General features: G+C 45.2%; 1 protein-coding gene across 1 annotated transcript; it reads left to right on the forward strand.

The window, feature by feature from the left end:
• The first annotated feature begins 682 nt into the window (after positions 1-682).
• Positions 683-22,155, forward strand: LOC116966826 (SUN domain-containing protein 2-like). Its single transcript, XM_033013166.1, has 11 exons — positions 683-878; positions 5,571-5,792; positions 6,212-6,283; positions 7,434-7,477; positions 8,410-8,566; positions 11,177-11,389; positions 12,583-12,667; positions 15,192-15,307; positions 18,056-18,223; positions 19,043-19,135; positions 22,096-22,155. The coding sequence occupies exons 1-11, from the start codon at positions 807-809 to the stop codon at positions 22,153-22,155; spliced, it is 1,302 nt and encodes a 433-aa protein (XP_032869057.1). The 5' UTR covers positions 683-806.
• The last annotated feature ends 2,893 nt before the right edge of the window (positions 22,156-25,048 follow it).

Here is a 25,048-nt window from a genome sequence, read left to right on the forward strand (position 1 = left end):
ACTGATGGTTAAATGTTTGAGTTGGTGACAAAGAATTGATAAGGGCTGCATGTTTCATGGAGACTTTGGTTTTCAGTGAGGTTTTTGGCAAGGTCCCACATGGCAAGCTGGTCAAAAGGTAAAAGGTGAGTGGTACATTGGAACCAAAATTAGATTTGTGGTAAAAAGCAAAGGTTAATGTGTGGGACGGAACTGCAGGTGCTGGTTTACACCGAAGATAAACACAAAATGCTGGAGTAACTCAGCAGGTCAGACAGAATCTTTGGAGAAAAGAAATAGGTGACGTTTTGGGTGGAGACCCTTCTTCAGACTGAGAGTCGGGGGAAAGGGAAATGAGAGATATAGACGGTGATGTAGAGAGATATAGAACAAATGAATGAAAGATATGCAAAAAAGTAACTGATAAAAGAAACAGGCCGTTGTTAGCTGTTTGTTGGGTGAGAAAGTCTACAGACAATGAAACTCATCAAGACGACTTTGAAGCTGGTACAACTTGGGTGGGGGAGGGATGGAGAGAGAGGGAATGCAAGGTTTACTTGAACTTATAGAAATCATATTCATACCGCTGGGTTTTAATATGAGATGTTATTCCTCCAATTTGCATTTGGCCTCACTCTGACTATAGAGGAGGCCCAGGACAGAAAGGTTAAGTGTGGGAATGAGAAAGGGAATTAAAGTGTTTGGCAACTGGGAGATCTGGTAGGTCCTGGCAGACTGAGCGCAGTGAGCGGACTGAGGCGACTGCATACCTTGAATGTTGCTTGCTTCAGTGCAACCTTTCTGCCTCTGCAGGCATTGGCGTCTTGATGTCATCCAGAAGTATCTGGTCTCGTGCCGAGAATCCGGGCGCGCTGGAAAGCACTCAGGTGAGCCCTCAGGTGAGTCCCATCCTCGTGCACTCAAGCTCTTCCTCCTGGAGCCCTCCGCCTCCGCAGGCCACGGCTGCCTGTGAGCAGTCCGGGTGTCAGGGGTTATGGGGAGAAGGCAGAAGAATGGGGTTAGGAGGAGAGATAGATCAGCCATGATTGAATGGCAGAGTAGATGGGCTGAATGGCCTAATTCAGCTCCTAGCACTTATGACCTTATTACCCTGGAGCTGTCCTGGCTGCAGGATCCCTTGCAGTCCATTCACCCCTTTCCCATATTCTGTTACAGCCACACGCAACCCAGTAACTTGCACAATCACAGGAGGTCATCGGCACAATCATGTCATACAGACATAGAAAATAGGTGGAGGAGGAGGCCATTCGGCCCTTCGAACCAGCACCGCCATTCATTGTGATCAGGGCTGATCGTCCCCAATCAATAACCCGTGCCTGCCTTCTCCCCATATCCCTTGATTCAACTAGCCCCTGGAGCTCCATCTAACTCTCTCTTAATTCATCCAGTGACTTGGCCTCCACTGCCCTCTGTGGCAGGGAATTCCACAAATTCACAACTCTGTGGGTGAAAACACTTTTTTTCACCTCAGTCTTAAATGGCTTCCCATTATTCTAAGACTGTGGCCCCTGATTCTGCACTCGTCCAACATTGGGAACATTTTTCCTGCATCTAGCTTGTCCAGTCCTTTTATAATTGTATATGTTTCTATAAGATTGCCCCTCATCCTCCTAAACTCCAGTGAATACAAGCCTAGTTTTTTCAATCTTTCCTCATGACATCCCAGGGATCAATCTCGCTGCACTGCCTCAATCACAAGGATGTCCTTCCTCAAATTAGGAGACCAAAACTGGACACAATACTCCAGATGTGGTCTCACCAGAGCCCTATACAATTGCAGAAGAGCCTCTTTACTCCTATACTCACAAAGATCACAATGAATGGCCGTGCTGGCTCAAAGGGCCGAATGGCCTCCTCGTGCACCTATTTTCTATGTTTCTATGTATACTGAAATCCTCTTGTTATGAAGGCCAACATTCCATTACCTGTCCATCCCTGGGACTCCAGGATAGTCATGGTGTTGTAGTCATGCAACATGTTGTTAGTTGGCCTTGCCAAGCAAGATGGCGAACTGGGCTCATTTGGCCCACAGTCCTCTAAACACTTTGTCAATATTTCTGTCCAAATGTCTGTTCAGAAACCAGTGAATACCTGGTGGAACTTGCCATTCTCTGAAACTCTTTCAAAGCAGGAGGAGCTTAAAATGCATATTTAAAATTCCATGTGTGGGTTTTAGTGGGTTGGAAGTTGTTCTCCGTCCTTCCGTGGCCAAGTGTGACCTAATCGGCCATCCTGTCGATCAGAATAGGCTGTCCTCCCTGCCAATACACTTCAATAGACTGTCCCTCTTGCCAATCACAATACTGAATATATTTGGCTGGCCCTCCCTCCTTGTCTATTGTGCATGGGCTTCAATCAGCCATCCCTCCCGGCTTCTCACTGTGCCTTTGTCTGGTTGCCCGTTCACTTACACTGGAGGCCTGTCCTCCTGATGCAGCTGATGCTTGCAGTGGGAATGGCATGTGTCTTGGCCGCAGCACTAGTGCAGCTAGTGGCATGTGCTTCGCAGATCTGAAAGGGAAGGGTGGGAGAGAGCATGGGTGGAAATCCCTGGGGGCAGGGGGGGGCAAGGACACGACCCCCATGTTTTGAGAGGTGGGGGGCAAAATCCCCATGTTTTGTAATCCGGATTTTGAAATTCGGCGAAAAAAAAACTTTTAAAATCTCCGCTTTCCGCGAGACAGTGGGGGTGTCACTGTTAAGCGCTTGTTAATTGTCTCTAGTAACATCGTATTAACACAATGTGTCACCAATTGTGTTTTGACCTTCAAGTATTACTGAAGGTATTCACGGAGAATTTCTTAAAGCTGTCTGATGCGGGTACAGTTACCACTAATTGGATGTATTGGTGGATGGGAAAGATTAAAACGGTCCGAACGGGTTTCCTGGCTGGCTTACAGGTAAGTCCCTCATTCAGGTCATTACGTTATTTAGTATTTTATTCCCCCTTCAAGGTCGGTTCTTCTGTTTGCCTTTATTTGCTACAGTTTTATTTGTTTAAGTGTTATTTATCACATTGTAGCTTTTGAAAGATTCAGGCGGGTATCAGAAGTTTTCTAAGGGCTGCATCAGCCGATTCGCGGGGTCTTTCATCGCCCGGCGCGGCTTAAAATCAATCTGTTGCATCGAGGCTCCCAATGTTGAAGCCCCCGCCGGCCGATTTTAAACCGCACCGGGCAATGAAAGGCCCCGCGAACGGGCCAATTCAAGCCCCACGATTCGGGGCGGACGAAGCTGCTGTTGCTGGAGTTCAGAGTGGGTCACCAACCAGGTCAGCTCCCGATGTTACTGTCCACAGGGCATACGTCTGAAACCTCGCGTGTGTATGTGTGTGTGCGCGCGCGTGTGTGCGCGCGCATGTGCGTGGCCACCAAGGAATTGTGTGTTCCTCATGTTTTGATAGCGATTTCCGCCCCTGGGAGAGAAAGAGTACCCAAGGATGACAGCAGGGGTAGTGCACCTCCTTGAATTCACCCTCTGAATCCCACTCCAGCCTGTCCTAACTGATTTCTGCAGGTGCAGTTCACTTTAGAGATAGAGCTGTCGTCCACGCTCCCAACACCACTGAACCGACCACTGTGCACAACTGCACAGACTTGCGAAACATTAAATGCTGGACTAACTCAGCAGGCCAGGCAGATTCACTGGAGAAAAGGAATAGGTGACATTTCTGGAAGTTATCGACCCGAAACGTCATCGATTCTTTCTCTCTGGAGATGCTACTTGACCCGCTGAGTTACTCCAGTTTTTGTGTCTATCTTCTGTTTAAACCAACATCTGCAGTTTCCACCTATGCATTCTGACAGCTTGCTAGCTGGTTTCTCGACACTAGCCGTGTTGTGCAGCTTTGAGCTCCCCGCCCGTGTCTGGGGTTTGCACACTCTTTGTTAGCTGCCCGCTTCTGTGTGGCCAGCTCACCTCCCTCGTGAGAAAAATCCATGGGCCAACTCATACTTATTTAGATCCAAAGCATTCTGGGGGTAATCTTTGTCATTTGACAGTTACCGCACATGGTATGGATGTCTGCTCCGGTCAGTAAATGTGGAATCAAGGACGGCACTGTGGCATAGCGGTTGACTTACTGCCTTACAACGCTTGCAGCACCGGAGACCTGGGTTCAATCCTGATTATGGGTGCTGTCAGTATGAAGTTTGTACGTTCTCCCCGTGACCGCGTGGGTTTTCTCTATGATTTTCGGTTTCCACCCACACTCCAAAGACGTACAGGTTTGTTGGTTAATTGGCTTGGTATAAATTATCCCTAGTGTGTGTGGGACAGTGTTAGTGCTTGGGGATCGCTGGTCGATGCAGACCCGATGGGCCAAAGGGCCTGTTTCCTTGCTGTATCTCTAAATGAAACTAAACTGCACACAATCCCTAGGCAGAAAGTGCAGTGAGACTTGCAGCTTTGTGGCTGTGGTTGGGAGGTGTTGGTCAGAGCTGCCACCCAGGGACAAGGCAGCGTTTAATTTCACACCCGAGAGGTGTCGCGCACACACACACGCTCACGCCCGAGGTGGGATTTGACCTTCCTGCAGCCCGTAAGTGTTGTTGCTGGGACGACTTGAACCCAAGCACCGGGCTGTCACTGGAGAAATGTTGATCAAAGCTTTCCCATGGCCAGTGGGAGAATGGGTGAGCAGAGATGAAAGGCAGAGGAGTGCTGGAAATGTGGGTGGGAGGAGGTAGCAGCAGGGGAATAGCATTTCAGCCCACAATGTCAATGTGGAACATAATGCAAAGATGACTAATCTTGCCTGCCTGCACACGATCCATATCCCGCCATTCCCTGCATCTCCATACGACTATCAAATGCCTCTATCGTATCTGCCTCCACCGCATCTCCTGGCAGAGCGTGTTCCAAGCATCCACCTGGTTTAAAAAATCTATCACCTTTTATACTTTATCTCTCTCATCGTAAGCTGTACCCTCTGGTCTTTGACATTTCCACCCTGGGGAGAAAGTAGTTGAGGGGAAAATAGAGGAGAGATGTGAGATAAGTGGAGGAGAAGGGGTGGGCTGCTGGGTGGGTTGGGGGAAGAATGAATGGGGTGGAGAGTTGGGGGTTGAGATGGGGTTGCAGGATGGAGAGTTTGCCTGTGTTGGCTGCAGTTGGCCTGCATTAGGTTGGAGGTGTCCCCCTCCATGCTGTGGAACGTGGCCTTGACAATAAATGTGTGGTGCACGGTCTCATTGAAGGGCGGCGATGGCTATATTCTGGGTCAGGTTGATATGGACTTTAGTTTAGAAATACAGCGCGGGAACAAGCATTTTGGCCCACCAGGTCCACACCGACCAGTGATCCCCGCACACTAACACCATCCCATACACACTAGGGACAATTTTACATTAATACTAAGCCAATTAATCTACAAGCCAGTACATCATTGGAGTGTGGGAGGAAACCGAAGATCTCGGAGAAAACCCACGCAGGTCACGGTGAGAACGTACAAACTTCGTACAGGCAGCACCTATAGTTAGGGTCAAACTCGGGTCTCTGACGCTGTAAGGCAGCAACTCTGCCACTGTGCCTCCATACTGCCCAAGCTGACCGTCTTGCTCTGTTCTTAGGCTGGCCTGCAGGTGCGAGTGCACAGAATGGAGAAGGAGCTGGATCAGTTGACCGCTGCCTTCCGGGCTCGGCTGGACTGGGGCGGTGAGTCGTCTGAAACCATAAGCCTCCCTCTCTCGCTGACACCAGCCCACATCATCAAGCTGCTGGGCAAGGTAACCCTTCAGAACCAGGATGAGCTTCAGAACATGCTGCCCTTCGAGTCGCTGGAAAGGGTTGAGGTGAGTGTCAAATGCTGGCAGCTTGGCCTCTTCCCCCATCCCTGTCTGGCAGTGATTCTTATTTTTATCCTTGTAATATCATTGCTGCGGTGACCCTTTGTCTTGTCTAACACATTTCATTGTACCGTTGACCCTGTGTTAACCTACATATGACAAATAAAACTGAACTGAACTGAACAGCTTTTCACAGTACACGTGACGATAAACTAAACTTTATTCTTTCCATATTGTCTTCAATCCCCCCTCCCCGATTCTCCACTTGCCGACATGGAAGAGGCAATTTACCGCGGCCAATTAACTTACGAATCTGCACACATTTCATAATCTCTCTCTGCAAATGCTCTCACTCTGTGTTGGACAGAGGTGGGGTGGGTGCGTGCCCCTGGTGAGACTGTAACGCTGCTTGTGTTTGCTTCCAGCCTGACATCGCCGCCATCCAGCAGATGCATGAGGAGCTGACGGAGCCGGCGCTGTCGCCAGATGATTGCAAGGTGGGTGCGGGGAGAGGGAGCTGGTGCGGGAGAAGGGGTAGAGAGGGCCCAGGGAGTCGTGGTTCATAAGTGATACGAGCTGAATTAGGCCATTCAGCCCATCAAGTCTACTCCGCCATTCAATCATGGCTGATCTACCTTACCCTCTTAACCCCATTCCCCTGCCTTCTCCCCATAACCTCTGACACCCATACTAATCAATAATATATCTATCACTTCCTTCACAAGATCCACAGCCTACGGTGGCAGTGAATTCCACAGATTCACCACCCTATGATTAAAGAAATTTCTCCTCAACTCCTTCCCAAAGGAATGTCCTTTTATTCTGAGGCTAAGGCCTCTGGTCCAAGCATGGCAAGCTTTCCTTCACTTTCTGCCTGAAATGGCTGCTTTTAGTCTTTTTATTGTTTTGTTTTAGAGATACAGCGTGGAAAGTCTGCGCCGACCAGCGATCCACACACACTACCACTATCCTGCACACACTAAGGACAATTTACAATTTTACTAAGTTATTTAGCCTACAAACCTGTACGTCTGAGTATGGGTGGTAGCCGGAACACCTGGAGAAAATCCACGCAGGTCACGGGGAGAACGTACAAACTCCGTATAGATAGCACCCGTAGTCGGGATCGAACCTGGGCCTCTGGTGCTGTGAGGCAGCAACTCTACCGCTGCACCACCGTGCTGCCACTCAGCTGCTCTACCTCTCAGTCAGACCATATATCTCCGCATCATTTAACCATACTCTCAATTCCGTGATATCAAGGACAGTCACCTCGGTGTTGAACTGGTATCAAGGACTGGTCTCCGTAGCCACTTGGGCAGAGAATTCCCTGCATTTCCCATCCTCAGGGTGTTAAGCTGCTACAGTTCAGTGAAGTTTGCTTTAAATTGAGTGGTGGATTCTGCAGGCAATTGATGGGAATTTGTGAGGAACTAGTTTCAAGGAAAATTTGTGAAGGACTGGGATTCTCTGAGAGCTGGCATTGATTTGATGGGCTGAAATGGCCTATGTTATAAGGAAATATGAAGTGTGGAAAAGTGACATATTTGTAAATTTGACGTGTATGTTGTGAAATAAGTAGCTGCGAGTAGAATTAAAAAGCCTCCGAACTTGAAAATAAACTTTTTTTAAAATTTCTATTCCTAGATGATGTTGCAGAAGGTGAAGGAAATGGAATCTGCTGTGGAAAGGTACAGAGCTGCGCTGTGGCAGTTTCTAGACTGCACCAACTGTTCACAACGATAGAGATAAATAATTAATTTAAGGGCCTGTCCCACTTGGCGTTTTTTTTGGCAACTGCCGGCGTCGCCAAACGATTTTGAACATTTCAAAATCCAGCGGGGACAAGAAATGTCGCGACACTGAAAAAAACACCGCGCGTCATACATCATCACGCTGCGTCACGCCGCAGATTTTTCGGTGACCTGATACGTCCGTCAATGATGCCGGCAGTCGCTGAAAAATTCGGCACGTGCGACAGGCCCTTTAGGTGTTGGGTGTTGATGTTTTAGGCCACATTATCTGCAGATGCATCAAGATGCCCCTGGGGTCTGGCACGGCAGCAGGTTTGCCTGTGGCTGAGCTGTGAGCAGTATAACGCTGATGCTGTGTGTTTCCAGATAGGAGTGGAGTAGCAGCAGACCCTTGGGGGGGGCTTCGTCGGCTGCTGCGTGAAACAGATCAACGTCATTTTTAGTTTAGAGGTACAGCGTGGAAACAGGCCCTTCGGCCCACCGAGTCCGTGCAGACCAACGATCACCCTTACACCGGTAGTCAGGATTGAACCCAGGTCTGTGGCACTGTAAGGCCGTAGGTCTAATGCTGCACCACCATGCCACCTCTGCTCCTGCACTCTGATGGCTTGCTTTGTCCTGAATAGGACAAGTTTTGTCTGGGCCACAGCCAGACATAAAAACAATATTATTCCATGAGCAGTAGCTCTACTCAACAGCCAAAAGTCTGTCGACTCTTTTTACTCTGGTACTTTATTTCCACGTTTGAATCATAATGTTTTATTTTTAATTGTCCACTGTATATCATGTTTTTGCAAGCAAAGCACCAAGGCAAGTTCCTTGTATGTATACATACTTGGCTAATAAAATTATATTTATTATTATTATAGGTTGACAGATGAACAGAAGCAGCTACTGACTGCACTGGCGCTGCTGGAGGAGCAGCTCAGCCAGACACGGCTGGAGATGCAGGCTGCACGTGCGGGCCAGAAGGACGTGGACTCCAGCATGCAAGCTCTGGAAAGCAGAGTTAAAAGTATGATTGATGTAAGTTTTCCCAAATAGTCTTTTATTTAACTGTAAAAGGTCAAAGCTTAGCACTTCTTCTGCCTTGAAGATGATCAAAGAGATTGAGATGAAGAGGAAAGTGCGGAAAGTATCTTGCCCTCTTCCCCCCTTCTTTCACACTCAACTCCCACTCACTCCCTCCCTCTCTACTGCGTTTTTTCCTTTCTCTCACTGTCTCTCCTTTCCCCCATCTGCTCCTTTCCCTGTGTTCACGACGTGGTCTCCTCTACACGGAGAAACCAAACTGGCGTTGGGTTTCTACTTTGTGGAGAACCTGTGTTCGCTCCATTGGGCACTCCTGAGCTTCATGTTATCTCAATCTGACTCTTGGATGTGGGAGTGACTGAACAGTCTGCGACTTCCTGCACTGTTGCAATGAGGCTCAAAGCAATCTTGAGGAATGGCATCTCACCTTCCATTTGGGCTCATGGCAGTCCTCTGGGCTTGAACTGAATTCGATAATTTTGGGTACCTTGATTCCTCTGTTGGTATCAGTTGCACATTTGTGATAATTGGGTTGGCTTGTTTTTTAAAATCTCTATCCAAAAGTGGAGGGCATGTCCATGCTGACCTGCCAGTTATGTCTTGTCTGAAAAGCGTCTCCTGAAATGTCACCCATTCCTTCTCTCCAGAGATGCAGCCTGTCCCGTTGTCTATTAGTTTAAACCAGCATCTGTCGTTCCTTCCTAGACATGTCTTCTTTGCATTTTGCAACTGCTACGATCTTTTGTCTATTTTTCTTATCATCTAACCGCTTTTATTCTCTCCATGACCAGATAACTTTGTGTGCAGCTTATCCCCATGGTCAACTGGTTTTACACTATCAGTCATCCACCCACCTGTGCAGCTTTACAAGTTTCTTTTGTCGCCTCCCCAATTCTGTTTCTCTGGCTACGGATGCAGCCTGACCCGAGTGCTCCCAGCATTTTGTTTTTCAGATTTATTCCATCTGCAGTTTTCACGCATTTATTCTAACCTTTTTTTTCTATATGACTGCCGCCTTTCAGTCCATGTTAGAACACTTCCTCTAAATTAAGAGGGCTCTTAATTTTTTTTTGCAGCAGCCTCATATGTGGCAAATGCCTTTTGGAGATCTGAATACACACTGCATTTACAGGAGATTGACACAAAAAGCTGCAGTAACTCAGTGGGTCAGACAGCATCTCTGGAGAAAACAAATAGAAAATTCCTTTTCTCCAGAGATGCTATCTGACCCGCTAAGTTACTCCAGCTTATTGTGTCTATCTTTGGTTTAAACCAGCATTTGCAGTTCCTTCCCACTACATTTACAGGTTTCCCTTGTCAACTCCCTATCACATCCTGTCAAGTTTTGCCACACATGATTTTTATTAAACCATGTCGGCTCCGTTTGATTAGATGCAGCTTACCAAATGATTAGTTATTTCCTCTTGCGAACTATGAGTGCTGGATGAATTAGAATCATAGAGTGATACAGTGTGGAAACAGACCCTTCGGCCCAACGCCCACACCCGCCAACATGTCCCAGCTACACTAGTCCCACCTGCCTGCGTTTGGTCCATATCCCTCCAAACTTGTCCTATCCATGTACCTGTCAATTGACCTATAGTTCCCACCTTCTGTTTTACGTGCTGGGAGGCCAGGTGAATCTCGCTCACAGCCTCTTCTGCTGGTTCAGGTGCCCAGTAAATGTGAGTTCTGCTTCCAACAGCCATTCAGGCAGTGAACCCTTGGCCCACTGTACTAATTGCATCAAACCCTTGTGCCAATTGAATTACATTCCCAACTTTGTGTCGGAAAGATGGTTACCTTGTTTACTCTGAATGGGCCAGTAAGAATATCATCATCTTATGCATAGGGAGAAACTGCAGATGCTGCACAGATAGACATCAGCGAGACGGGCAGCATCTCTGGGGGGGAGGAATGGATGACATTTCAGGTCGAGACGTCTGAAAAAGGGTCTCAATCCGAAACATGATCCATTCCTTCTCTCCAGAGATGCTGCCTGTCCCGCTGAGTTACTCCAGCATTTTGTCTTTTTTTCTATAATATTATAACCACTCAAACAATCTACCTGCTGCAGTTCCTGGCGACTCTCTCTTTGCAACCTTTCTTCTGCAGTCCTGCCAATGTTGTAAACCTTTCTTGTGTTTCTCTAGTGCACTCCCATCAATCCTGTAGGGAGGCAACCAGAATCCACACAATGTTACAGGTACGGCTGAGCTAACAGTTCCAAGATGCCTGTCCCACTATCTTCAAAGACGCATGAACAAGCTCTCCAAAGATAGACACAAAATGCTGGAGTAACTCAGCAGGAGGGAACATTAGATGCTGCCTGGTCTGCTGAGTAACTCCAGCATTTTGTGTCTATCTTCAGTGTAAACCAGCATCTGCATTTCCTTCCTACACAACAAGCTCTCCAAGATCTTTCTGTTCCCCTCCACGGTTCAGTATCCTTTCAGCTATAATGTACTCCCTTGCCTTGTCTCCCTCGCCAAAGGATCAACAATTGTAAAATAATGCATTTTTTAAGATGACAAAGATACTGCTTTGCATTGATTTCAAAGTTTACAAGGAGGAGCACTGACTATCCAGCTCTTGTGTGTTTAGAAGGAGACGACGTTGCTCCCACTTATCCACAAGCTGCTCTTCGGTTCATCAGAAGACAGCACAGGGGAACCACTGACAGCACAGCTGGTGAAGCGCAAGGAACTTGAGGCCCTCCTTGCTGGCTTGGAGAGGAAGATCCTCGCAGAAGCTTCATTTCATCGTGGTCCGGCTATGGAGGCACACACGGCAGCTGTCAGAGCAGGGATTATGAAGGTACAAGCATGCAAGCATCCAGTGGCTCTAACTCTGGAGCAGATTATTGTAGTTCAGAACAGTAATTTATTCATAATATGTAGAGTTAATGAAATTGGGGCATGTCTTGCTCTACGTTTCATGAATTCAGCACTTTCGCTTGCAATGTGTCAATGAACACCACATCCTTAACAGTGCTCCCATGAAGTGTCTGAGAGTCCCTCAGTGTCTAGTGGTGGCCAGACCTTAGACCAAGGCCACTCCCCCACAGCCTCTGCGGTGAGTGCACTGAGCTTCAGTGTGTCCCTCACACCACATACACTCGCACCTTGGAATGTGCCAGTCGGCAGCAATTCATTTACCAACATTTTATCCGACACCTTTACCGACAGGAAGATCAATTTTTGTGCAGACCAACGTGAGTCTTCCGCTGAGATAATGATCTTCCAGCAGCAGTTGACATTTATCTTGTTGTGCGTCCCTGTGAACAGCTCATAGATCACTGATGCACAACTGCTCAGGGTGAACCATGACAAGAGCCCTTGCATTCTTCTTCTGACCTTCCTGTCAAACACCCAGTGCATAAGGAGGTGAATGTTGTCCACACCACAACCAGCTCAATGGCAGCGTGCAGTGGGGTGCTTTTCTGACCGAGCAGGCAGCGTTTGACTGGGAGGGCTCCTCACACTACTGTTGCCGAGTTCCTCGATCTGCTTGGGGAGCCATCTGATGGGATCCATCAAGTCCTTCTCCCACAGTGCCTATAGCTCGTTCCATGCTGATCACTTGTTTGTCACAGGTAGTTTTCTACAGGAACCTTTCTGTGAAGGACAGATAGTAAGGCAATGTCAAACTGAATAGAACATTGCATAAATCTACACCAGCCAACATGTTCCAGCTACACTAGTCCCACCTGCCTGCGTTTGCCCCATATCCCTCCAAACCTCTCCTATCCCTGTCAATGTACTTTAATAATTATTGACCTGATCACATAATCCTGCTGCCTTCTATGCAGTATACGTGGGCTCTCCATTGCTCACTTTTATTGGACCTTGCTAATTCCAGATTATGAGAATGGATAAGAGGGATCATTTTGTGGGAACTGTTGAAGGGAGCATTACCGTCTGATTTCTGCATGTGTGTGGGCTCTACACTCTATTGCACTCTACTGCCCCCTTCTTATCCCAGATTATTGTTATTTTTTCCTTTGGTAGGAAGTGAAAAGCATTGTGGAGCAAGCCTTGAAACTGTACAGCGCTGACAGGGTTGGATTGGTGGATTATGCACTGGAATCTGCTGGTAAGTATCAGACAAAAGCCCGGACCAAATAAAACTCTGAATGTAACAGACTGAAAGGGTGTTGTGTGGGCTGGCACTTTAGTCATGCTTGACTTGATCCTGTGGAATGGGGTGTTCTTTCACACTGGGCGATATGTCCTGAATAGGCAAGTACAGATCTATGTTCACAGTACAGGTTTCCCCAGAGCTGCTGAGGTTCACACTACTGAATGTTAATTTAACTTGTAACTGCTTGATGTTGCGCCAGCCACAACTCATTTAAAGGCCGAGCCATCGGTGGGATAGCCTTGCCCTGGGGCACCATTGGCTATCTTCATTCTGTCCACTGCTCCATCATCCCTGCAAACATATTGGTTAATCTCTTGTGCACTCTCTCCGAAGCTTCATGCCTTTCTGAGGGCAAGGCAGCCAGGACTGGATGCATTGCTCCAGCTGTGGCCAAGCCTGTGTTTTCCAAAGTTCTCCCATCACTTCTTTGCTCTTGTACCCTGAGCCGTTATTTATAAGGTACAGGAGTTTTTAAACAACATCCGAAACTTCCTTTTTTCAGTAAACTAGGCACATATATCACCCACGTGTGTAAGAAGGACATGAAGGTCTGATGAAGGGTCTCAACCCGAAACGTCACCCATTCCAGAGACACTGTTGTTTCTTAACTCCTTTTAGAATTGTGCCCTCCAGTTTACATTGCCTTATTCCTCCTCTCAAAAAGAAATATTTCACATTTGAATTACAGCTGTAACCAGCCTGTTCAAACCCTATTCTGTATTTGCCTCCAATTCCATTAATATCTCCTGTTCACAGTATCATCTGCAAATCTGGAACTCCAAGTCATTTAATGCGTATGAAGAAAAGATGGGTCTTATTCTGCCCTCTGGCCAATTTTACAACTTACAATTAACCTACAAACCTGTACATCTTTAGAGTGAGGGAGGAAACCAGAGCACCCGGAGAAAACCTATGCAGCCACAGGGAGAATGTAAAAACTCAGTACAGACAGCACCCAGTCAGGATCAAACCCAAGTCTCTGGTGCTGTCAGGCAGGAGGTCTACCGATCCGTCACTGCTGCCCTGATTTAATTGCTCCCCTCTTCTGTTGGTTAGCCAGTTTTATTCCTTGAAGCAAAGTTTAAGTTGCAGAGAAAGTGAGAACAAAATAGATGGACTGGAGACCAGGAGACATTTGAGATGAACATCGACACCAGCTGGATCGGTGAAGTTGCAACTAGGCAGACGAATGAAATCTTAAACACTGTAGAAGTGCAAGGAAAGAAGACAAGCTCATGGTTTGAAGGGTGGATAGAAGCTTGGTTCTTCTCAAGCTAACATTGGACAATTGGAATTGTGTAGAAAGCTGAAGATCTACTTTAGGTTTCAGCCATCTGCAGAATCACCAGGATGCTGCCTGGATTAGGCAGAATGCTAGAATAGAATATTAGCTATAAGGGGAGGTTGGACAAACGGAATGTTTTTGCTGGAGCGTCAGAGGCTGAGACGAGACCTGATAGAAGTATATAAAATTATGAGAGATATATAGATGGATCGGCAGTCTTTTCCCCAAGGTGGAAATGTCAAATACGCGAGTTAAGGTGAGGGGGGGGGGGATGTTTAAAGGAGATGTGTGAGGCAAGTTTTTCTTGCACAGCTGTAGGTGTGCTGTCAGGGGAGGTGGTGGAAGCAGATACAATAGTAATATTTAAAAGGCATTTGGACAGATACATGTACAGACAGGGAGAAGAGGGATGCAGACCATGACCAGTCAGATGGATGTGTTAGGTTGACATCATGGTCGGTGCAGACACAGTGGGACAAAAGAGCCTGTTCATGCGATGTAAATAAATGTTCTACAATATATGAGAAATATATGTTCTACAATATAAATTGTCCTTTCTGGATAGTCTCTAAACTAGGTCAGATGTAATGCTATATGGTTTTATATTATTGAGAAAAAGAATCAATGCAGACAGCAGTCATTTGTTGCACATGTTCCCAGCTAACTGCCCACAAATAACAATATTTTTATACCTTGGTCAGCTGGTAGAAGTTTTGCTTCCATTTTATGTTACAGAAATCATTCTCATTGTACTTTTTTTTTGCAAAAATAGATCCTTATTTATTCTAGTTGTATTGAATGGCAAAATGATGAGAGCAAGTAAATGGTTGAGATTTGGGAGGGTACTTATCCAACCATTGCCACCTGGTGGCCATTCAGCTGTATTTAAAGTTTCAGCTGGATTCTGTGCTCCAACCTGTTGGACATTGTATGAAAATTAGTTTTCAAGTTTACTTAAACAATTGTTACAATTGCGATTGTAACATTAAATTATTTCTACAGTTGTGCTGGATGTGTTGAGTTCTTGGACAAATTAGAAAGTTCTTCTTAGTGGTCAGCACTCAAGCAAAAACTTTCCAATCCCTCTGCCAGAGTTCTGCAGTTCTCTGCAAACCTGCATATTTCTTGAAGGATTCATGATTAACTTTGTCCATTCAGTGATATGATAATGATTATTTTTTCTCTTGTTAGGTGGCAGTGTGATCCACACACGCTGCTCAGAGACGTTAGAGACCAAGACTGCTCTTCTTAGTCTGTTTGGCTTTCCACTGTGGTACCAATCTCGGTCACCCAGAGCTGTCATTCAGGTATATAATCCTTGTACTGCTGCTCCCTTCTGTCTTGAAAGCAGTGACCTTTGAATACTCTCCTAGAGGCAGCAAAATACAGGGACGCTATAGGTCCACAACTTCAAGATTTGCTGTTGGGGGCACCACAACTAGTGTGTGTCTTCTGCTTTATCAAGGTTTATGTGAAACATACTCTGTCTGCATAACAGTTCTTCCCTGTCAGAAGAATGTAAGGTATTGATATATATGTCGAAAAAAATCATGCACTGGCCCACCATGCGTGCTTGTTCAGTACCACAGTTGTGGGATATGGAATAGAAACATGGAAATTATAAACAGGAGTAAGCAATGTGGCCCGTCAAGCCCACTCAACCCCTCAGTATGATCATGGCTGATCATCCAAATTGAGTCCCCAGTTGGGGGACTTCCCATACCTTTCTCCCCATACCTCTTGGTCCCTCTAGCTACAAGAACAATATTTAACTCATGAGTATATTCAGCGATCTGATTTCAATTGCATTCCATGATAGAGAATTCCTCTGGTTCACCACTCTGGATGAAGAGATTTCTCCCCATCTGAGTTCTACATGACCTCACCTTATCCTCGCACGGTGATCCTGGTCCTTAAACTCCCCAGCATCAGGAACATCTTACCTCGAATCTTCCAGTCCAGTTTAATAAAATGATCATTCCTTCCAAACTCCAGTGAATATTGACCAGATTGCTCTTCATACGTCAGCCCTGCTATTCCTACAGTTAATCTGCTGCACTTTTGCTTTGCTCCCTCCATAGCAAAAATATCCTTCCTTAAGGAAATGTGGGCTCCTTCCATCTGCTTTAACCAAACTACGACGCTTTATGGTCCCCATTCCTCTCACCTGGATGTAGATTGCCAGTGTGTTTGTCAAAACTTCAATTGAGTTCAGATTTTTTATATCCACTTATGAAGTCATATAGCACAGAAACAGGCCCTTTGTGCCCAACACGTCCACGTCAACCATCAACTAATCCCATTTGCCAGCATTTGCCTGTAGCTTACAGAGGTGCCTGAGTCCAGAGGGTTGATATTTTAAAGCAAAGAAAGATTTAGAGGAAATCGGAGAAAGCATATTTTGGGTTGCATTTGATCACACTGCCCGAGACAGAGGTCCTGCTGGTTCAGGTACTTGTCCTGATACCCTGTACTTTGTAAATGGTGTGAGAGTATCTGTCTTGAGGGCAGTGTGTTAAAAATGTCTCAGTAAATCCTTTTTTCTGCATTAACTTCATAATTGACACACCATGAACCAAAAGCACAATGGGCTCTGCTGGAAAATTGTATCGCGTTTTCTCATTGTGCAGGGTTGAGGTAAATTGGCAGAAAACATTGAGGGGTCGATACTGCAGATTCCTGCCATAGTAACCCCCATCCCAACAACCCATCCCTGTTACCAAAATAGCCCTTGACACCCGTTCTAATCAAGAATTTGTCTATCTCTGCCTTAAAAATATCCACTGACTTGGCTTCCACAACCCTCTGTGACAATGAAGTTCCTCCTCCTTTCTAAAAGCGCACCTTTAATTCTGAGACTATGACCTCTGGTCCTAGACTCCTCCTACCAGTGGTAACATCCTTTCCACATCCACTCTATGTCTTTCATTACTGTGTAAGTATCCTCGTATCCTCACGTGGATCGTGTCCAAAAATCCATCTCCTTTCGGAAGAATCAGTGTTCTGTTGAAAGCAAAGGGGATAATTGTGGGCAGCACAGTAGTAGAGTTGTTGCCTTACAGCGCCAGAGACCCCGGTTCGATCCCAACCCTGGGTGCTGCCTGTACGGAGTTTGTATGTTCTCCCCGTGAGTTTTTTCCTCCAACTCTCCAAAGACGGACAGGTTTGTAGGTTAATTGGCTTGGTAAATGTAAAACAAAATTGTCCCGAGTGTGTGTAGGATAAACATAGAAAATAGGTGCAGGAGTAGGCCATTCGGCCCTTCGAGCCTGCACCGCCATTTGATATGATCATGGCTGATCATCCAACTCAGTATCCCATCCCTGCCTTCTCTCCATACCCCCTGATCCCTTTAGCCACAAGGGCCACATCTAACTCCCTCTTAAATATAGCCAATTAACTGGCCTCAACTACCTTCTGTGCAGAGAATTCCACAGATTCACCACTCTCTGTGTAAAAAATGATTTCCTCATCTCGGTCCTAAAAGTCTTCCCTCTTATCCTTAAACTGTGACCCCTAGTTCTGGACTTCCCCAACATCGGGAATAATCTTCCTGCACCTAGCCTGTCCAACTCCTTAAAATTTTTGTAAGTTTCTATAAGATCCCCCCTCAGTCTTCTGAATTCCAACGTGTACAAGCCGAGTCTATCCAGTCTTTCCTCATATGAAACTCCTGCCATCCCAGGACTCAGTCTGGTGAACGTTCTCTGTACTCCCTCTATGGCAAGAATGTCTTTCCTCAGATTAGGAGACCAAAACTGTACGCAATACTCCAGGTGTGGTCTCACCAAGACCCTGTACAACTGCAGTAGAACCTCCCTGCTCTTATACTCAAATTCTTTTGCTATGAATGCTAACATACCATTTGCTTTCTTCACTGCCTGCTGCACCTGCATTCCTACTTTCAATGACTGGTGTACCATGACACCCAGGTCTTGTTGCATCTCCCCTTTTCCTAATCGGCCACCAGTGTTAATATTTCCTGTTTCCGCGCTGAATATCTAAATGAAACTGAGATTCTTTCCTAATTTTTTTGTTCTTGTTCTCTCTTGCAGCCGGAGGTTCATCCTGGGAACTGTTGGCCATTTAAAGGCTCCCAAGGCTTTGTTGTCATCGAGCTTGCTGAATGGATCTGGCCTACAGCCTTTACCCTAGAGCACATTCCCAGATCAATTTCTCTGGGTAGATCAATTAGTAGTGCCCCTCAAGACTTCTCTGTTTATGTGAGTGAAACCTATAGAATATGAGTGTGTGTTTGGGAACCTTGGTGTTTGTCTGGAGCATGCTGCTGAACATGGCAAGGCTTTCTTGGACATTGGATTCCATGTTCAGGGTCCCGAGTGGTCTCACAATCCACGTCAATAGGATTAACAAGTTCTGTTAAAAATGAGCAAATTCCATTTCACAGTCCTGAACAATAACCCCTCAAATAGAAGGCCCACTAATATAATCTTCAATCTTCCATGCTACACAAGTTGCTCATACTGGTATTTGAACTGTGATTCTGGGTTTTAACTGTCTTCACTGAGTTTTGTCACTTTATTGCACAATCCTCAACACTGTTAACCACAAAAGCTTCATACAGTGATTAAGCAACTTTACAACCAATAGATGAGATTAAAGTTAACACACCCTACACATACTAGGGACAATTTTTATGGCAAGTGCTTTCCTGAGTGGGGGTGAACAATTCTTCACTGGTATTCTCTCAGGATTGAGGATGACTTGCTTCCAATTTAGTTCTGTGGGGTATAGAGGTGCCTGATGAGGCCCCTGTGGTGGGACACACTGATTCTACCACCGTTTCATTCTGTTTGATTGTGTACAGATTCACTTCATGTGCTAAATGAGGTGATGACATTTTTCCAATTGACTTTTAGGGAACTACTAGTGATGTTTGAAATGAAATTACTTTATATATTCAACCAAGCTTTCTTCCAGGCAAGGGTGAAAGTCCTACTTTCACCAGCTTGTATAATTGTTGGGGTGACTGGAGAGTAATTTTCTGTGTGCAAAGCTTGCTAATTTCTACTTGTTCACAGGGCTTGGATGATGAAAATCAAGCCGAAGGGGTCCTTTTGGGAAAATACACGTATAACGAGGAAGGGGATTCCATCCAGACGTTTGAGGTGCAGGTATGGAAATGCATAAAGGATCATTGATTATTTGCTGGAATAATCCTATAACCTTGGCCTTTTCCTGTAAGCTTTAATTTTCTTTGCCTCAAATATTTATCTATCTTTTACAAAAATATGCTTAGCGATGTAGTAATTGTTAACCAAAATCTGGCATGTGCCAATATTTGACAGTTTGATGTCAGGTTTGACACCAGTTTGACACTGGTGTTTGAACTGTGATTCTGAGTTTTGGTGCTGACTTCACCCATGTTTTAGTTTAGCTTAGAGATGCAGTGCTGAAACAGGCCCTTAGTCCGCACCAACCAGCGATCCCCACACACTCACACTATCAATAGACAATAGGTGCAGGAGGAGGCCATATGGCCCTTCAAGCCAGCACCGTCATTCAATGTGATCATGGCTGATCATACACATTCAGTATCCCATTCCTGCCTTTTCCCCATATCCCCTATCTTCAAGAGCCCTATCTAGCTTCCAGAGAACCTGCCTCCACTGTCCCCTGAGGCAGAGAATTCCACAGACTCACAAGACCCACACGAGGGACAATTTACATTTATACCAACACAATTAACCTACAAACCTGTATTTGGTGTGGAAGGAAACCGAAGATCTCGAAGAAAACCTACGGGGAGAATGTAAACTCTGGAACCTGGAGTTGTAAGGCAGCAACTCTATCGCTGCGCCTCCATGCCACCTTTTTCTCACTTAAACCATATTTGCTTTAGGCAAAGGCTTGATAGAATGCCAAGCTGATTCATTCCATCAATGGAGATCAAGGTGGCAAAGATCAATCACATGATCCAGGAGCCACTAGTGAGTGAAAGGGGATGAACTCCAGTGAAGGCAACTAAAGCTTGAAATTCTGGCACGGTGCTGTTTTTATGCAGTGTCTTGAAATCCCTTTAACTCTGGAAACTGCAGCATTTACTGTGATTGTCCCCGTTGTGCATCTGATGTGGTCTCCGCATTGGTCTTTGCAGGGTGTTGTCGTTCTTTCTTCTTTTGGGGCATTGCCACAGACATTCAACCAAGTTGATCATGCCCAGGATAAAGAACATACTTTTTTATGTTTCTTCCAACCATTTTTCTGCATGATATTTCATCTGCATGTCCCTGCTCATTCATTTAACCTATCATTATCCAAAGAAGCCTCTCCTAATCCTGTTCAGCTCACACAGCCACCCTGCTTTGGTTAGCAAACTTCCATACATTTTGATCCCTTTGTCCAAATTATAAATGGGACTTAGTTGGACAATTTCTGAAAGTCTAAATACACACCATCTTACTCCTGCTAGTTAAACCATAAAAAAAAAACTTGAATGTATTTGTCAAACATTTGTCATTGAAAATCAAACTTGACCCTACTCAGCCTATTTATTTTAAGCATCATGTTACTACTTCTGTATTAATAGATTGCATTATTTTCCATAACTCAAAGGCAGATTGATCTGTAACTTTCCATTTTTTTAATCTCCCTCCTTTCTGAAATTTGCTACCTTCACCTTTTATGGAATTTTGAAAGATGACACTGTTGCTATTGCCATCTTCAAAACATTAAGATGCAGTTTGTCCAGCCATGGAAATTTATCATCTTTAGTTACTTTTTTGTTTTACTAATGCTAATTTACCTGAGCTCCTTCATTCTGGATGTATTGTTCTCCACAATTTATTTCTACCTTAACAATGCAACACTGGTTGGAACCTAAGGTCGGCCCTGTACTGGCCTCTTGATCCCCAAGATCTAACCCCAATCATTCTTGTTCCTGTGCCACTGATCAGCTAAGACTTACAATTGAGGCCCTATGTAGATTCCTGTCCAATCCCCTTTCCTCAATCTTGCTTGCAGCTGATCCCTTCTCAACTGAACAGATTTGCAGCTCCCTTCAGTAATGCTCATGGGTCTAGGCTGTAAGATCTGACCCAAGGGATCAGATGGACTGTCAGTAAGTTCTCTCACATGTGTCTTTTGCTAAAGATTAAATATGTTTGGCAAGTATGTCAGGAGTTTGTGATTTGCAAATAGCTCATTGTGTAAGAAAGAAATGCTGATACTGCAGATGCTTTACACCGAAGATGAACCCAAAATGCAGGAGTAACTCAGTGGGACAGGCAGCATCTTTGGAGAAAAGGAATGGGAGGCGTTTTGGGTCGAGACCCTTCTTCAGGCTCGTATTATCACAAATATCGTATTGACTGGAACAAATGACAAGTTAAAAATAGAAAATTGCAAATCTGCAGGTGATGGAGGACTGAAACACAATGCTAGAAATACTCGGGTCAGGCAGCAGGTGTGCAGAGACACCTTTTTTAATTGACCATTCATGCAATCTGGTCTAGAATAAACATGTTTTCAGGTGCAAAGATAGGGAAAACCGAGGAGAGCTGGATCAGTGGCTGAACTACTTGAAGCATCTACATGTTTCAAACTTGCTAAACCAATAATGAAACCAGATTACAGATTGTAGAAACAAGAACCTGCAGATGCTGGTTTACCAAAGAAAGACGCAAAATGCTGGAGTAACTCAGCAGGTCAGGCAGGTCCAGGGATGCTGCCTGACCCACTGAGTTACTCCAGCATTTTATCTTTCCAAGATAAAAGTTTATTTTTCTTGGCCACTTTATTCACAATTTGTCAGTTGCCACAAAGCAAGCCTGTGTAAGTAAGCATGTTCTCTCGCCATCCACGATGCTAAATGGAATAAAGCTGTTGCTCCTAGTATTTCCTGCTGTAATTTGAGATCCATGTTCTTCACATACCTCTGTAAAACATCTACCTTTTCCATGACAAAATGCTTGTTATCAATGCTGTATGTAATTGAATAGAATGTCCTGAAATCCATGATCAGCAGGATGTTTCAAGTCTGGTTTGTGGATAATCCATCTTCTCTCCTGCCTACAGTACGTTCATACTGATGCACAGGTTCCCTGATCTGTCATCATGTTATTTTGCTTTGTAGAATAAAGATGCTCCCGCATACAAAGTCATCGAACTGCGGGTGCATAACATAGAAACATAGAAACATAGAAATTAGGTGCAGGAGTAGGCCATTCGGCCCTTCGAGCCTGCACCGCCATCCAATATGATCAAGGCTGATCATCCAACTCAGTATCCCGTACCTGCCTTCTCTCCATACCCTCTGATCCCCTTAGCCACAAGGGCCACATCTTACTCTCTCTTAAATATAGCCAATGAACTGGCCTCGACTACCCTCTGTGGCAGAGAGTTCCAGAGATTCACCACTCTCTGTGTGAAAAAAGTTCTTCTCATCTCGGTTTTAAAGGATTTCCCCCTTATCCTTAAGCTGTGACCCCTTGTCCTGGACTTCCCCAACATCGGGAGCAATCTTCCTGCATCTAGCCTGTCCAACCCCTTAAGAATTTTATAAGTTTCTATAAGATCCCCTCTCAATCTCCTAAATTCTAGAGAGTATAAACCAAGTCTATCCAGTCTTTCTTCATAAGACAGTCCTGACATCCCAGGAATCAGTCTGGTGAACCTTCTCTGCACTCCCTCTAGGGCAATAATGTCTTTCCTCAAATTTGGACACCAAAACTGTACGCAATACTCCAGGTGTGGTCTCACCAAGACCCTGCACAACTGCAGTAGAACCTCCCTGCTCCTATACTCAAATCCTTTTGCTATGAAAGCTAACATACCATTCGCTTTCTTCACTGCCTGCTGCACCTGCATGCCTACTTTCAATGACTGGTGTACCATGACACCCAGGTCTCGCTGCATCTCCCCTTTTCCTAGTCGGCCACCATTTAGATAATAGTCTGCTTTCCTGTTTTTGCCACCAAAATGGATAACCTCACATTTATCCACATTATACTGCATCTGCCAAACATTTGCCCACTCACCCAGCCTATCCAAGTCACCTTGCAGTCTCCTAGCATCCTCCTCACAGCTAACACTGCCCCCCAGCTTAGTGTCATCCGCAAACTTGGAGATATTGCCTTCAATTCCCTCATCCAGATCATTAATATATATTGTAAATAGCTGGGGTCCCAGCACTGAGCCTTGCGGTACCCCACTAGTCACTGCCTGCCATTGTGAAAAGGACCCGTTTACTCCTACTCTTTGCTTCCAGTTTGCCAGCCAGTTCTCTATCCACATCAATACTGAACCCCCAATGCCGTGTGCTTTAAGTTTGTATACTAATCTCTTATGTGGGACCTTTTCGAAAGCCTTCTGGGAGTCCAGATACACCACATCCACTGGTTCTCCCCTATCCACGCTACTAGTTACATCCTCGAAAAATTCTATAAGATTTGTCAGACATGATTTACCTTTTGTAAATCCATGCTGACTTTGTCCAATGATTTCACCACTTTCCAAATGTGCTGCTATCCCATCTTTAATAACTGACTCTAGTAGTTTCCCCACTACCGATGTTAGACTAACTGGTCTGTAATTCCCCGTTTTCTCTCTCCCTCCCTTCTTAAAAAGTGGGGTTACGTTTGCTACCTGCCAATCCTCAGGAACTACTCCAGAATCTAAAGAGTTTTGAAAGATTATTACTGATGCATCCACTATTTCTGGAGCTACTTCTTTAAATACTCTGGGATGCAGCCTATCTGGCCCTGGGGATTTATCGGCCTTTAATCCATTCAATTTACCCAACACCACTTCCCGGCTAACCTGGATTTCACTCAATTCCTCCAACTCCTTTGACCCGCGGTCCCCTGCTATTTCCGGCAGATTATTTATGTCTTCCTTAGTGAAGACGGAACCAAAGTAGTTATTCAATTGGTCCGCCATATCCTTGTTCCCCATGATTAACTCACCTGTTTCTGACTGCAAGGGACCTACATTTGTTTTAACTAATCTCTTTCTTTTCACATATCTATAAAAACTTTTGCAGTCAGTTTTTATGTTCCCTGCCAGTTTTCTTTCATAATCTATTTTTCCTTTCCTAATTAAGCCCTTTGTCCTCCTCTGCTGGTCTCTGAATTTCTCCCAGTCCTCCGGTATGCTGCTTTTTCTGGCTAATTTATACGCATCATCCTTCGCTTTGATACTATCCCTGATTTCCCTTGTTATCCACGGATGTACTACCTTCCCTGATTTATTCTTTTGCCAAACTGGGATGAACAATTTTTGTAGTTCATCCATGCAGTCTTTAAATGTCTTCCATTGCATATCCACCGTCAACCCTTTTAGAATTAATTGCCAGTCAATCTTGGCCAATTCACGTCTCATACCCTCAAAGTTACCTTTCTTTAAGTTCAGAACCATTGTTTCTGAATTAACAATGTCACTCTCCATCCTAATGAAGAACTCAACCATATTGTCACTCTTGCCCAAGGGGGCACGTACAACAAGACTGCTAACTAACCCTTCCTCATTACTCAATACCCAGTCTAAAATAGCCTGCTCTCTCGTTGGTTCCTCTACATGTTGATTTAGATAACTATCCCGCATACATTCCAAGAAATCCTCTTCCTCAGCACCCCTGCCAATTTGATTCACCCAATCTATATGTAGATTGAAGTCACCCATTATAACGGTTTTGCCTTTGTCGCACGCATTTCTAATTTCCTGTTTGATACCATCTCCAACTTCACTACTACTGTTAGGTGGCCTGTACACAACACCCACCAGCGTTTTCTGCTCCTCAGTGTTTCGCAGCTCTACCCATACCGATTCCACATCCTCCAAACTAATGTCCTTCCTTTCCATTGCGTTAATCTCCTCTCTAATCAGCAACGCTACCCCACCTCCTTTTCCTTTCTCTCTATCCCTCCTGAATATTGAATATCCCTGGATGTTCAGCTCCCAGCCTTGGTCACCCTGGAGCCATGTCTCCGTGATCCCAACTATATCATAGTCATTAATAGAGATCTGCACATTCAACTCATCCACCTTATTACGAATGCTCCTTGCATTGAGACACAAAGCCTTCAGGC

The sequence above is a fragment of the Amblyraja radiata genome, chromosome 38 (assembly GCF_010909765.2).
Source record: "Amblyraja radiata isolate CabotCenter1 chromosome 38, sAmbRad1.1.pri, whole genome shotgun sequence".
Lineage (NCBI taxonomy): Eukaryota > Metazoa > Chordata > Chondrichthyes > Rajiformes > Rajidae > Amblyraja > Amblyraja radiata.

What these genes read in the sequence shown, in the direction of transcription:
- LOC116966826 (XM_033013166.1), top strand. Translation starts at nt 807, where the DNA reads ATGTCATCCAGAAGTATCTGGTCTCGTGCCGAGAATCCGGGCGCGCTG. An exon ending in TTATGCACTGGAATCTGCTG is followed by an intron (nt 12,668 to 15,191) that starts GTAAGTATCAGA and finishes TTCTCTTGTTAG; the next exon opens with GTGGCAGTGTGATCCACACA. An exon ending in CTCAAGACTTCTCTGTTTAT is followed by an intron (nt 18,224 to 19,042) that starts GTGAGTGAAACC and finishes ACTTGTTCACAG; the next exon opens with GGCTTGGATGATGAAAATCA.